Genomic DNA, 15,008 nt, shown 5'->3' with positions numbered 1-15,008 from the left:
TTATAATTTTTTTATGTTTATTTCTGATCACCTTATTAGTCTTAATAGTTTTTCAGTTGATTTCTTAGACTTTCTAAGTGCATAATTATATCACCTGCAGAAACAATGACAAGTTATTTTCCCCTCATTTATTCTCCATTTCTTATTATTGTCTTACTGAATTGTTAGGGATCTCGAGGATATTGTTGTAAAGTAGCCATAAGAAGGGGCATCTTTCTCTCGTACTTTAGAAGTACTCCTTTCTATTTTAACCTAAAATTTGATGCTTGCTGTGGATATCTGATAGTCATTTTGTCAAATTAAAAAAATTTCTTCTGTTTTTCACTTTCTGAGTATTTTTGTCAGAACTCAGGGTTTATATCAAATACTTTTTTTGACAAATTTTTGAGATAATCATTTTTTTCTTTAATCTGTTAATGCAGTGAGTTATCTTAAATTATTTTTCCTGTTGTACTAGTCTTGCTTCCTTGGGATAAATGCTACTTGGTCATGATAACACTGATACCATGATATTACTTGGTCTTTTTACTACCTTAGCACCAAATTTGATTTTATTTAGAATATTTGTATCTGCATTTATAAGCAAAATAATTAGGCCTGTACTTTTTTTTTCTTATATCCTTTTTTTTCTTATATCTCTCCTTGCTGTGTAATATTCTATATACTTTAGAGCTAACATTTACTCCTAAAACTATTTGAGCCTTCTGTCTTTCAAGATGGCATTTTTTTTTTTAAAGACTCTATTTGTTAATGAGAGAGAGAGGTAGACACACAGGCAGAGGAAGAAGCAGGCTCCATGCAGGGAGCCTGATGTGGGACTCAATCCTGGGTCTCCAGGATCAGGCCCTGGGCTGAAGGCAGTGCTAAACCGCTGAGCCACCCGGGCTGCCCTCAAGATGGCATTTTGGAGGACTCCTGGGTGACTCAGTGGTTGAGCGTCTGCCTGACTAAAGCTAAAGCTCAGGGCGTGATCCTGGAGTCCCTGGATGGAGTTCCACATCAGGCTCCCTGCATGGAGCCTGCTTCTCCCTCTGCCTGTGTCTCTGCCTCTCTCTCTCTGTCTTTCATGAATAAATAAATAAAATATTTTTTTAAATGGCATTTTGGGGTGCCTGGGTAGCTCAGTTGGTTAAGCATTTGCCTTTGGTTCAAGTCATGATCCCGGGGTCCTGGGATCGAACCCCACATTGGACTCCCTGCTCAGCAGAGGAGTCTGCTTCCTCTTCCCCCTCTGGCCCTGCGCTCCCTCTCAGGCTCACTCACTGTCAAATAAAATCAGTAAAATATTTTTTAAAATGGCATTTTAACTGTCTTGTTAATTTTAATTATGATATCCAAGTGCTGTTAACATCGTAATCACTTTTCTCTAATTGTAACCATGTTAGTAATTTTGTCAGACTTCAGGTTTTTTTCAGTGTTGAGAAATAATTGATATACACCACTGTATTAAGTTTAAGATGTAGTGTGATGGTTTGGTTTACGTATATTGCAAAGTGATTAGTACAATGGGTTCAGCTAACATCCATTTTCTCAATAAAGGAAATACAATAAAAAAGATACAATAGGTAAAAGAATCCATAAATACACTAAAAAGAAAAGGAAAAAAATGTCTCCTTGTGATGACAGCTGCTAGGATGTATTCCCTCAACAACTTTCCTGTATATCATATGGCAGTGCTAGCTGTATTCATTCATGGTATATGTTACATCCCTAGTACTTACTTATAACTAGAAGTTTTACCTTTTGATCACCTTCTTCCAGTTCTCCCTCCTTCCACTCTCCAACCTTAGTGACCACAAATCTGATCCCTTTTTTGTCAGTTTGGTGTTTTTGTTTTGTTGAGATTCCACATATAATTGAGATCATATACAGTGTTGTCTTTCTCTGACTTTTTTCACTTAGAGTAATGCCTTCAAAGTCCATCCATGTTGTCCCAAATAGTAGGATTTCCTCATTTTCTAAGTGGCTGAATAATAATCCATCGAATATATACACTACATATCTTTATCCATCCATGGACATTTAGGTTGTTTCCACGATGTGGCTATTGTAAATAATGGTGCTATAAACATGGGGTGTAAATATCTCTTTGACATAGTGTTTTCATCTCCTTTGGATATATTCCCAGAAGTGGAAATTGCTAGATCCATTTGGTAGTTCTATTTTTAATTTTTTGTTTAAGGACCCTTCATAATGCTTTCCATAATGGCTATACTTAAAGTCCCACCAACAGTGCACAAGGGTTCCCTTTTCTCCAATACCAGCATGGAATTCATTATCACTTGTCTTTTTGATGATGGCTATCCTAACAGGTGTGAAATGTTATCGCACTGTGGTTTTAATTTGTATTTCCCTAAAGACTAGTGACAACATCTTTTAATGTACTTTATTGGCTGTGTATATATAAGACTATAGTGTGTAATACATTTAAAATATATGTTAATTGACTTTTTGTGTTATAGGTAAGGCTTCTTCTAGTCAACAATAGACTATTAGAAGTTAGGTTTAGGGCAGCCACAGTTACATATGGATTTTGACTGTGTGGTGACTTGATACTCCTAACCTCCATGTTCAAGAGTCAACTTTTTTTTTTTTTTTTTGCTATTGAATTAAAGGAGTTCTTTGTATATGTATGTATATGTGTGTGTATATATATATTATATATATTTTAAGATTTTATTTGCAAAAGAAGAGAACACAAGGGGCAGAAGGAGAGGGAGAATCAGACTACCTGCTGAGCAGGGAGTCTGATACAGGGCTCAATCCCAGGACCCTGAGATCATGACCTCAGCCAAAGATAGATGCTTAACCTGCTGAGCCACCCAGGTACCTCTGAGTTCTTTATATATTTTAGATATTAACCCCATCAGATACATCATTTGTGAATACTTTGCCCATTCTGTAGACTTTCTTTTCCATTCTATTTATGATTTCTTTTGCTGTGCAGAAGTTTTTGTTTATTTTTTTTAATATAAAGATTTATTTGAGAGAGAAAGAGAACAAGGCAGGGGAATGGGCAGAGGGGGAGAGAGAGAATATCAAGCAGACTCCATGTGCTGGGTGCCCAGTGTGGGGCTCGATTCTACAACCATGAGGTCATGACCTGAGCCAAAATCAAGAGTCATGCTCAAATGACTGAGCCACCCTGGCACCCCAATTTTTAATTTTTTAATTTTTTAATTTTTTTTACTTTTGCTTTCGGTGTAATTTATAAAAGTCATGTCAGAGAACTTAGTTCCCATGTTTCCTTCTAAGAGTTTCATGGATTTAGGTCTTACATTTAAATTTGTCTTTAATCCATTTTGAGTTAATTTTTGTGAGTTGTAGAACATAGGGGTCCAGTCTCATTCTTTGACTTGTGACTATCCATTTATCCCAGCATCACTTATTGGAAGAGACAGTCTTTTCTCTATTGAGTATTCTTGGCTTCCTTGGCAAATATTAGTTGGACTGCTTATGTTTGGGTTTATTTCTGAGCTCTAAATTCTTCTGATCTGTTTGTCTATTTCTATGCCAGTGCCATAATGTTTTTAAGACTATAGCTTGAAATCAAAGTGTGATGCCTCCTGCTTTTGTTGTTCTTTCTTAGGACTTCTTTGGCTGTTTAGGGTAGTTTGTGGTTCCATAGTAGGAGTGTTTTCTCTATTTCTGTAAAAAAAATCCCAGTGGGATCTTAATAGGGATGGCACTGAATCTTTAGATGGCTTCTGTTATTTTAATAATAGTAATTCTTCCAGTCAAACATGAGATACTTTTACATTTATATGTGTCTTTGATTTCTTTCACAGTGTCTTGAAGTTTTCAGAGTAGAAATCTTTGACTTCCTTGGTTAGATTCGTACCTAAGTATTTTATTGGTTTTGATGCTATTATAAATGGGATCAATTCCTTTTTCAGAAAATTCATTGTTAAAGTATCAGTTTTCTTGGTGGTAAAATGAGGATAACTAAAGATAACTCTTCAGTGTTGTTGTAAGGATTAAATGACATTTAACTGTTTACCATAATTACGCGTCACAGAAGGTAAATGGTCATTAGTAGTAACAACTAATGTCACTATTCTTCTCAAGTGGATTTAATGTGGTTATCTTCATCATCCCCTACTGTTGCAAGTGGTGTGGTAAACTCCATACTGGAGAGAGACAATACAAAGATAAGCTGATGGTCTGGCCAACCAATAGGCATCAACTTGGTGTGACACACCTCTTGGGGGATCCAGATCTCTCTCAGGACTAGAGCTGCTGCTTTTTTTTTTTTTTTAAGATTTATTTTTATTTATTTATTTATAAGCGGGGGGCAGAGACACAGGAAGAGGGAGAAGCAGGCTCCACACCAAGAGCCCGACATGGGAGCGCAATGCGGGACTCGATCTCGGGACTCCAGGATTGTGCCCTGGGCCAGAGGCAGGCGCTAAAACTGCTGAGCCACCCAGGGATCCCCTAGAGCTGCTTCTTGTAGTGCTGTCTCTCTCAGGCCAGGATACACCACCTCTGTTCTATAAGGAACCCATGGCAGGGGCTGTGTATGTGTACCTTGGACACCTGGAGTTTGTTCTCCACCTTGGGTTTGCTTATTTAGGTTAGTTATAAAAGATCTTTAAATTGAATGAAAAGATGACCTTTCTATAAAATTATTTGAAAAATTAGGATTATAATGTGTGAAGAGCTATGGATTACGTGATTGGTCCCAAGAACATTCTCAAGGAATTTTGTTGTTTATTTGGCAAATACTTAGGCATTTGGTCCGTTCTTTTGACAGGAATGTGAAATGTCAGGCTGGGATAGGCGTGTGAATTGGAAAATGGAGGCTTGCAGCATTCTCACCAGCAAGCACAATATACGGTTTTTTTTCCAGTCTGATTACTTCAAAATTCTTCATCTGATATTTAAAATGTATTTATGTTGAGTCATTTCTTTCTCTCTTGCTGGTGAACCAAAAGATCATGAAATGATTCTGCAGAGGCAGTAGCATTACGTTCAGTTTCTTTTTTTGTATATATCAGATAAGAGACTTGCAAATGGAAGTAGAGCCACCTCACATCCTCTGTATGGTCATGGCAATGATGTTTGCCTTTTTGTCACCGATGCAACATTTATTAATTCATAAACCCATTTCCAAAGAACCAAAGGGCTTTTTCATGAAAGGAGACTAGAGTGTAAGAATGAAGTTTGTAAAAACAAAAGTAGCCTGTTAAAAACTAACGTTTCTTCCCCCCCCCCCTTTTTTTTTTTGGAATTCAGAAAGTATTAGTTTTTTAAAAGTGTGTTGTGGAGTGGAGGGGGGAAGGTGACAGGCCAAATGGAAATTAATGCATATACTTGGAGGTAAGATTTCTTAATCCCTCAACTAGGAAGGGAAAATAGAAATTTTGAGGTTCAGCTCAGCTTAAGTCTCTTACTAAATTGTTCTCTCTGAACCACACCTTCTGGTTGGTGAAAAGCTCACACATCTGAGGAATTTTAAAATACCTTAACAGGCTCACTTGTGGTAAACTTTAATAGTAACAGAAAGTGAAAAAAGACAGCAGTTCAGAGTCGCACTATGTCCCCACAGAGTAGAGGACCCTGTACATCTCGCCCCCCATATTTAACTCACTACCATCCATTTATTCAACAGGTCCTTCTGTACCTGGTAGGCCTTAGTGGCTACAGTCCTTCCAGTAAGCCAAAGAAAAAGTTGTCCACAAAGTTTCTGAGATTTTCACAGTATTTAAATATTTCTTTCAGGGAGTATTTGTCCTGTCATGGAGTGACAATGGGCAGGGCCAGGACTCAGGAGCCCGGGAACGTGCCTGGCTGCATTCATTCATGGCCATGCAGCAGTGTTGTAGCTCTGGTTCCTGTTTCCAGCTCTTACTGTATTCTGCTTTTATCATTGGAAATACTCGTTATTTCATGAGATTGTTAAGATGTTTCTTTTATTACAGTATACATTATATGTTTCATATATTTTTAAAATATACTATTACATATCATTAATCTTACCATTACATTATTTTACCTTTTAAGTATCAGTGGCTTCTTCTTCCAGAGCAATCATGAAATTTCACAGTATGAAAATGGAGGAAATCAACAAAATTATACGTGACCTTTGGCGAAGTACCTATCGTGGACAAGGTAATTGACATTGTTTGTTGTGAATGCTTTTTCCAAAGCCCCGTCCCTAGTTCTTGGCACATAGGATCTCTCATCATGCCAGCATTACTTCCTAGACCCCTTTCTAGATGTTTAGAAACATCTCTTGGAGATTTTCTAAGAATTCTTATCTTGACGACATCTTGTAGCAAGAAAAAAAATGCAAAGTTTTCTATTCCAAAGCCTGACAGGACTTACATATTTGGCTATGTACATATTATATTTAACTGATGACCTAATAGATTCTGTTGAAGCATAGATACGGATAAGCTGAAAGGCGATAAGAAGAAAACCAGCAGGAGGAAACTCTTAATCGGGGAACTAAGAAAGGCAGAGTAGAGACTGAAAGTTGGGGTATCTGGGGTTGCTTTTGCCTCATGAACCATCTCAGCCAGTTTGAATGGTAATGTCAGCTTCACACGTTGCTTCATGGGGGCTTACTTGATATTTGCAAGTGACAAGAAGCTACAGAATGTAGGTTTCTCTGAAATCTTCTTTTTTGTATGTTAGATATTGAATACATAGAAATTCGGTCTGATGCCGATGAAAATGTATCCGCTTCTGATAAAAGGCGGAATTATAACTACCGCGTGGTGATGCTAAAAGGAGACACAGCTTTGGATATGAGAGGACGATGCAGTGCTGGACAAAAGGCAGGTATCTCGAAAGCCTAGGGAGTAACTGTGCACAGTGAATTGACGGGAAGAAACTGCTGTCAGTGCAGTGAAAGCAACTAGGGCTGCCTGTGAATGCTGAGAAGCTCCTCACAGCACTCTTTGTTGCCGCATCAAGTTGATCAGATCAACTATCCCGTTACACTCTTCTAGTTCTAATCAGCATTTCCTGCAACATAGATGGTCCTTTAGGAGAAAGGTCGGAAACATTCTCACATGACAGGCCAAACACAGAACATGCAGCTTGTGACCATTATATCATAATACTCCTTACAGGAATAAAGTTAATGTATCATCAGTTCTAAGACATAACACTATTTTATGTGTCACCAAGAAAGAAAAAAATGCAACTAATTGCAAGAGTGCATTCTGATTTCAGAACAATCAAAGGTGGGGTGGGGTGATAGACTGAGTGACCTGCAGTATTACTAAGTCAGATCCTAGGCTGAGCCTGGTGAGGCACTAAAATGTAAAATTCTCATTGAGAAAGCTGCCCCATCATGAGACTGAGTCCCTGCCAACCTCTGCCATCGGCCTAGCCAATGGGTCTGGCCTGCACACCCTCTGAAAGAAGGATCCACTAAGGGAACCTGGCTGGCTCATTTGGTAGACTGTGCACCCTTGATCTTGGAGTTGTGTTTGAGCCCCACATCATGTGTAAAGATTGCTTAAAAATGTTAAAAGAAGGTTCTGCTAGACCAGAAGCCATGACACATACAGCTGCCTCTCCCCTCTGTGCATGTGCCACATACACCCTGACACACCCCTCAGCTACTGAGCCAGGCTACTTAGCTCCACACAAGGCTGGCAGAACAGGCTATGTTGGATAGGGAGCACAGAGCAAATCAGAAAGAGGAGTAAAGCTTTAAATAAAGAGTCAGGAAAATTGGTCTGTGTCTTTGGGAGCAAAGCTGGGTCCTTTGTGCACAGGTTTGTAACCATGGTGGCTTAGATTCTTGAGCTTCCTCTTTTCAGATTAGAAGCGGATTATATTTGATAACATTTCTGAACTCCTGGGTTTCTTAACAAAATCTTAAGATTCTAGAAATGGCTGATCACATTATCTGAGGTATTTCATAATTTTCAATTTTTGCTTAAAGACAATCCTGCGTGTATGTATTTTGTTGTCAGCCCAGATGGCGGATACCAATTTAAGGCACACGCAGATTATTATCTTAATCATATTTTGCAAAAATGACAAATTTGTGATCTATAATCAGTATTCCTACTTGCTTTGGTGATTTTCAGTGGTAATGAATAAGAAAATACAGAGTTTGAAACATGTCCCTTTGAATTAAAAATACTTTTGAAAATTATTTTCTGAACAAAGTAGATTTCCCATAGATACTCTAAATTATAAAAATTAGCATTAATTGCTTCTTTGGTGTTGGGGGAGAAGACAGACAAATAGTTTGTTAGAAGTTGGCCAGGGGAAAAAAAAAAGAAGTTGGCCAGGAACTTCATTTAGACTCTACTCTGAGTACATGGTGGAGAAAGAGGCAGTTGCAGTAGGGTTCAAATACAGGAAAAAGGTGTCTTCCCCAAAGGGCCAAGCTATGATCCTGGCTTCAGTCTGCCAGTCTGCCCTGGGTATCAGAGAGAAGCTCTAAACTGCCCTGAAGTCACTAACTCCACTCACTGATGCTCCTTTGCTCACAGACTGGTGGAAGGAGATACTGACGGCTCACACAAAAATAGTTTCTACTTCCTAGACTATTCTGTCACTCTTGATTCTGTGCCCCTTATACCTCAGATGGCTTCAGCTGCATCTGAGAGTTTTAGCATTAGGTTTTTAATTAACCAAGAAAGTACCTCAAAGTGTCAGTTCCCTTGATGTCCTGTAGGTAAGCTTAAATAAAATCATACTCCTACACTCCTGGTAAACTGATCCAGGACTATTCTTTCTCTCTCTCTTTTGGCTTACACTTAAGTCTAGGTAAATAACACCACAGTACCTGGTGCCCCTTTTGCACCACAGAACATAGAGATTGAAAGATAACTCACAGAGTAAAAGTGTGTGTGGGACTCTAGAAGATGTAACGTGTCTACGTTTTCTAACAAATATCATTATCAGGAAAGTAAAATAGGACTTGAATTTTTAAGGTTGTTAATCTTATACTTTGAGTAAAAGTAATGCATTTCCGATTCAAACATGTGCTCAAGTTTCATTATAGCTGACATGATTTGTGTGTATTTGTGGGTAGTAAAATCACCATTGCTTTTAGCATCTTATTTCACTGCACGATAGGCTGAGATAATATACCTGATGGCTCACCTTCTGGAAGGGTTTAAGAGTCTGATCACAGTGCCAGACTCTCCCATATAAAAGAGCAATGATTTGCCTAAAGTCAGTGACCTCGTGACATTGATCCTTTCCCTTATAACGACATTAGGCCAGGTCTGCCTGTTTTCCTAAAGTGAATGAGAAAAAGGTCAGTGCAGTACAACTCAGCTCTGGTGCTTTATTCCAGGTACTGGCCTCACTCATCATTCGTCTGGCGTTGGCTGAAACATTCTGCTTGAACTGTGGCATCCTTGCCTTGGATGAGCCAACAACAAATCTTGACCGAGAAAACATTGAGTCTCTTGCACATGCTCTTGTTGAGTAAGAATCTCTGGTTTGGGGGCAGGTTATGATAGAACTCTTTACCTTACTTTAAAAATTACGGTGAAAACCCTCTCTAGATGGGTGTTCTGTGGGAAAGCTGGTTGGTGCCAGACCTTTGATAGTAATTCTTCAGATACTTAAAAAAGAACTAGGTGGTGAACAGCAGTCCCAGACACATCCTGCATCTCCCCGAGTGTGTTCATAGGGAAACTGAAGGGTTTCCTGGCTTGGTTTGGTTTTTCTGTAAATGCACCAGCAGTGCCCACACATCATGTAGAGGACTTAGCTGCCCTGCTAAAACATTTTTAGGTGGTAATACTGGATTTTGGCCCATCTCCCCAGCTTTATGAGAAATGACAGCTCTTATTCAAAAAGTGGAATAGTGGTTAAGTAGAATCTAGAAAGTAAAATTGCACACACTTTTGCCACATTCACATGCCCTTGGTACAGGCTCCAGGGATGGACAGCAGTTGAAAGACTGTGCTGGCAAAGAAAAGGCATTTTTTCCAAGCTAGAGAAGCTGTTTTGGGTACTCTTGCTCCAGACAGATTCTTTCTGGCAGAGATGAAAGTATGGGGCCCCTTTCTCAGCCTTCTCTTGGTAGTCTTGTGTGCCCATCACACAAGGGCAACTACTTTTGAAAGCTAAGTGCATCCAGCTGCAGGCAAGGGATAAATAAATGAATAGTTAAAAGAAAAAGTTTGATTTCAGTCCCCTAGGTAGTTACCTCAGCATATAGATAATGAACAAAAATGTTCCCAGTACACCCACTCAGGTCTCCTGTGTGTCATACTAATGATGCATCTGGTAACTGGTGGTGGCAGAATTCTAAGTAGACTCAGCTCCCAAGAAGGTAGTGGGACTTGCAAATGTAATTTCCCTTGCCTGTAGTTGGTCTTTTTTTTCTTCTTCTTCCAGAGAGAATTAGTAACAGGTCACAAAAACCCCAGACAAAGGAATAAGTCAGACTCCTAAAGTTGAACACCACAGATATTAAAGAAAATTAGGTAAAACATTTCTACCTGCTTTAGTAACAACTTTGTGTTCTGGAAGAAACTAGATTATGTATTCTTACCAGTGCCTGAGTCAGACCTAGGTGAAGAGTCAACAGTGGGCACCTGCACTGTCTGGAGAGGAGATGGGGGCTCCTACCCAGCTGGACTGAAGGCCTCAGGCCACCCCAGGCTCTCCAGCTTCCTGCAGGGCTGGCAGGGGCCCTGGTCATCACACACAGCACACATGGTGTCATCCACTGTGACAAGGTTCTCAGTGGCTTTTTCATATAAAAGGAAAGGACTATTTGAGCTTTCCAGTAATAAAATGTTCTGAATATATTGTTTCAGGATAATTAAGAGTCGCTCACAGCAGCGTAACTTCCAGCTTCTGGTCATCACTCACGATGAAGATTTTGTAGAGCTCTTAGGCCGCTCTGAATATGTGGAGAAATTCTACAGGATTAAGAAGAACATCGATCAGTGCTCAGAGATTGTGACATGTAATGTTAGCTCCCTGGGTTCTTACGTTCATTAAAAATAGTCAAGATTTTGCCTTAAAAACACATGTCCTAAAAAAAAAAAAAACACATGTCCTCAGGCAACTGCTTATTTCTGGTATCAACTTATTCAGTAGGAAAATCTGTCCCCTCAGAGGAGCTCTGCATCTAGAATCATTAAAATTGTTCCACATGAAATTTGGACTGATTTCCTGAACTTCAACCCCCTGCAGGCAGCCTCTGACAGGCCTGGGTGGGCTCAATAGCAACACAGGTGACTCAGCTGCTCTGCTTCCCTTCCTGGTGGAAATGACTGCTTCCTATTACCTAAAGCTACTTCATTCAACTTCCACTTTCCAATGTACTTTTGAGAAGTAGGTTCTCACTGTCTTAATAATTTAGGAGTTATTAGCATCATTAATATCTGAAGGTGACCAAAAATGAAGAGGTTTTAATATCTGGCTCTGCTCTTAACTTCAGAAATCCAGGAACTGACCTCCCTCACTGGGACTCCGGTTCCCCCAAATAAAATTCACAGTAGTCAAATGGGGCACTGGTGTTTGAAGAAACCTTAAGTAATCATTTAAATCAATACCTATCGTCGTCTCTCCCCACATGCCCCTGCTAGGTAGCCATTACAGCTTGGGGCTCTCTAGACAAGAGGAAGTTCTCCACTATGCACATCCACCTTTGGAAAGCTCTGATCAAGAGCAGGCCACCTTTGGCTTGGAGCATGAGCTGCCATCATAAAGAAGTCTGTCCCTCTCTCTATATCCATCCTATGTATCAATTATCTGCCTCACCATCAATCCTGATTGTTCACCAAGTGTGCATTCCAGTGTGGTAGGCAAGCAAGGCCTTCTCACCAAGTACTAACCTCCTTCCATTGGGGTCCAGCCAGACCTGGAAGAGCAGGACTCATGCTCATTTCAGATGTCATTTCTAATAAAAGTCCAGTCACACCTTTCTCCTAGAGTTGCCAGCTGACATCGGGAAGCTTTTCCCAAGCATTATACACAGAATGCTACCAAGTCACACACTTTTGAATTAGACTGTGGAGTTTTATCTTTCAGAGTCTCAGTCATGTGGCACAACCAGTTTTGAGCCATCTGTAAATCTACTGAGTCTACGGTACAGACAGCCTTTCTCAACCAGGGTGTGGAAAGAATTAGGTCCTAAGGTATCTGCAATAGGCTGAAGAATAACCTCCAAAGATAGCAAAGTCCTAATCCCTAGAGCCTGTGAGTATTCCCTCATGTGGCAAAGGGGACTTGACAGATATGATTAAAGGTAAGGATCTTGAGATGAGATCATCCTGGTGGACCCTAAATGTAATCATGAATAGCCTAATCAAGAGAGCATGTGCTGCCAGAGGCAGAGGCTGCAGTGCTGTGCTTTGAAGGAGGGGGAAGGGCTATAAGCCAAGCAATATAAGCAACCAAGAGAGGTTGAAAAAAGCAAAGGAACCCTTGCCCCTCAGAGCCTCTAAAAGGAACCAGCTGACACAGTGACTTATGAGCACTGATTCTGGGGTTCTGACTTCCCAAGTTGTATAAGAGAATCAGTGTTAAGCACCTTAAGTGTAGGCTAGTTCATTGTAGCAGCAGTAGGAAACTCGTACTATATCTGCTGTATGTAATCCGTTTCTGTGCATCTGAAGTGATCTTACAGTTGATCCTTGAACAACATGGGTTTGAACTGTGCAGGTCCACGTATATGTAGGGTTTTTTTCCTCTGATAAAGAACAGTACTGTAAATATATTTCCTTTTTCTTAGTATTTTCTCTAGCTTCATGCTAAAAATACAGTATATGATCTAATACAGAGAATATGTGTTTATCAACTGTTGATATTATCAGTTAGGCTTCAGGTCAGCAGTATGAGGTAGTCCAAAGATTTGAGGTAGTCCAAAGTTCTACAAGATTTGTGACTGCGCCTTCTGAGGGCTGGCCTCCCCTAGCCCCTGGGTTCAGAGTTCAAAGGCAGCTATAGCTACATACTGTCTGTGGAAGAACTGAAAAAAGTTACTTGCATCATTTCCTGTGTCCTATTATTCACATGAAGAACTCTGGTTGAGAAAGCCTGGTCCAGACCCTCACCTGATTCCTGGATAAAAGGGCCAAGCAGCATAGCTACCACTCCAGCCATCTGTTTCCTATCCATTGACAAGGTTCAGTCATCCTAATATGCTTTGAAAAACTAAAATTACCCTGTGTACCAAACTAGCAGCCATATATTAAATAATAACCAATAACACAGTAATCAGTATCTCAGGAATGCAAGAATATTTCAAAGTACGATGAATCTGTCATAAATCATCGCCATAGTAAAGCCAAAGAGGAAAAATGCCAATAGACACCGTAAACACCATTTTTTTAATAAAATTCATTGTCTCCTAGCTTTAGCAAACCTAATAATTTTGCAAAGAATTTTTTAAAGATTTTCTTTCTTTAGAGTGTGCAAGCAAGGGAAGGGGCAGAGGGAGAGAGACTCTCAAGCAGACTTCACACTGAGCTGAGCACAGAGCCTGACGTGGAGCTCCATCTCCCCACCCTGAGACCATGACCTGAGCCCAAATGGAGTCTGACACTTAATTGACCGAGCACCCTAGGCGCCCCAAAAATATTTTCTTCGTGTTGTCATCCAATCAAAATTAAAGTCCTCTTAATAGCAAAAGAGGAAGCATTTCCCATTAAATAAAAAACACGTCTTCTATCAACATATTTCTTAAGGCTCCAGCCATTGCCACATGAAATGACAGGGCAATACAAGATAAATAGAAGCAATTGAACATTTACAAGTTAAAAAGAGATTTCCCATTTCCATTCTCCATTTCCCCTTGTGTCTGTGTCCTGGAGTTGGAGTAGGGTCCCTTTTCATTGCTGCTTCTAGACACATTTCACACATGGGATGAGTAGGTGGCACAATGTGGAGAGGAAGAATAGGAGGCAAAATCCTGAGCTAAATCCAAGCACCACCACTCACTGGCTCTGGAATCCTGTCATTTATTCACTTTTACTTCCATTTCCTTATCTTTAAAATAGGTAAATAGGTAAAACAGATACTGGGGGGTTGTTAATGAGGATTAAATAACCATAAACTACTTAGCACTGCCTGGCAATGTAAGTAGCAGGTGGCTGTTCAAGAAAAATCCGTCTTCGGTTTACTCTTTCTGGCTTCCTTTTTCTTGAGCCCCCAGCCTGCTCACTCCCCCTTCTTCATGGGCATTTTTAGCTCCCAGTTTGCCATTTCCCAAGACTAACTTCATAATCAGAGTGATTTCAGCCTTTGGATGATGATGTAACATAACCCTTGGCCTCTTGGCTCCTCATTCTTTCCTGAAAAGACACTCCCTTGTCTTATCCAGAGTCCAGTACTTCTAGTAACAAAGCTCTCCATAATCTCACTGTTCAGTACCTCACTCTCCAAAAACCCCCTGAGAAGTTCACAGTTCCCTCTGGGGGCCTCCAACCCCAGCAATCCTGTGAGCCCACAAATATTTCAACCTACCGTATTGTCACTTTTTCAGTTCCTGGCTTCCATCCTACCTTTTTCTCCTTCAACAGCCTAGATTCTGTGGCCTATCATTCTATCACTGTCTCACCTAGGTTCTGTCCTCTAACTCCTAACAACCCCAACACTGCTGCCCACTTCTCCCTGCACATGCCACCTCCCTGACCTAAGGATGCAGCAGCCCTCTGGTGCTCAGAGTCTGCTCCTCTGAGCCCTGCACTCACTCATTGGGAGATCTCATCCACTCTCATGGCTTTCACATTACCTTAATTTGAGTTCTCCACCCACAGTAGAATCTGAAATGATTCCAGCAGAAGGAAACAGGAGACTAGGGAGTTTCATAAAAAGCCAACAGTTCTACATAGAGTGTGTTCTTAAGCCAGTCACCACAGCTGGCAACTGTAGTTGAATCCCACATGAACATTCTGGGAAATGTGGCAGAGTACACACCTCCGAGCCGTCACACGGAAGGGCCATGGTATTCACCTACTACGTCCTGAGAGTGACTAAGGGCCATTCCAGAGCGGGGCAGCTACTGACTTGCCAAGTACACCTTCCACAGAGCTGCCTTTCACAGTTAGAAAATAAAA

The 15,008-nt window shown here is 40.4% G+C and overlaps 1 protein-coding gene across 1 annotated transcript in view; it reads left to right on the top strand.

The window, feature by feature from the left end:
• The window catches only part of RAD50 (RAD50 double strand break repair protein), a 92,134-nt gene extending 81,030 nt beyond the window's left edge, over nt 1–11,104 (top strand). The window contains exons 22-25 of the mRNA XM_041760747.1: nt 6,029–6,114; nt 6,643–6,785; nt 9,278–9,411; nt 10,758–11,104. Coding sequence (XP_041616681.1) covers nt 6,029–6,114; nt 6,643–6,785; nt 9,278–9,411; nt 10,758–10,944 — 550 coding nt within the window. The 3' untranslated portion in view covers nt 10,945–11,104. The remainder of the gene's footprint in view (nt 1–6,028; nt 6,115–6,642; nt 6,786–9,277; nt 9,412–10,757) is intronic.
• The last annotated feature ends 3,904 nt before the right edge of the window (nt 11,105–15,008 follow it).

Source organism: Vulpes lagopus, chromosome 7, assembly GCF_018345385.1.
Source record: "Vulpes lagopus strain Blue_001 chromosome 7, ASM1834538v1, whole genome shotgun sequence".
NCBI lineage: Eukaryota > Metazoa > Chordata > Mammalia > Carnivora > Canidae > Vulpes > Vulpes lagopus.
The sequence above is the reverse complement of the archived record's forward strand: the minus strand, read 5'-3'. Positions and strand labels throughout refer to the sequence as shown.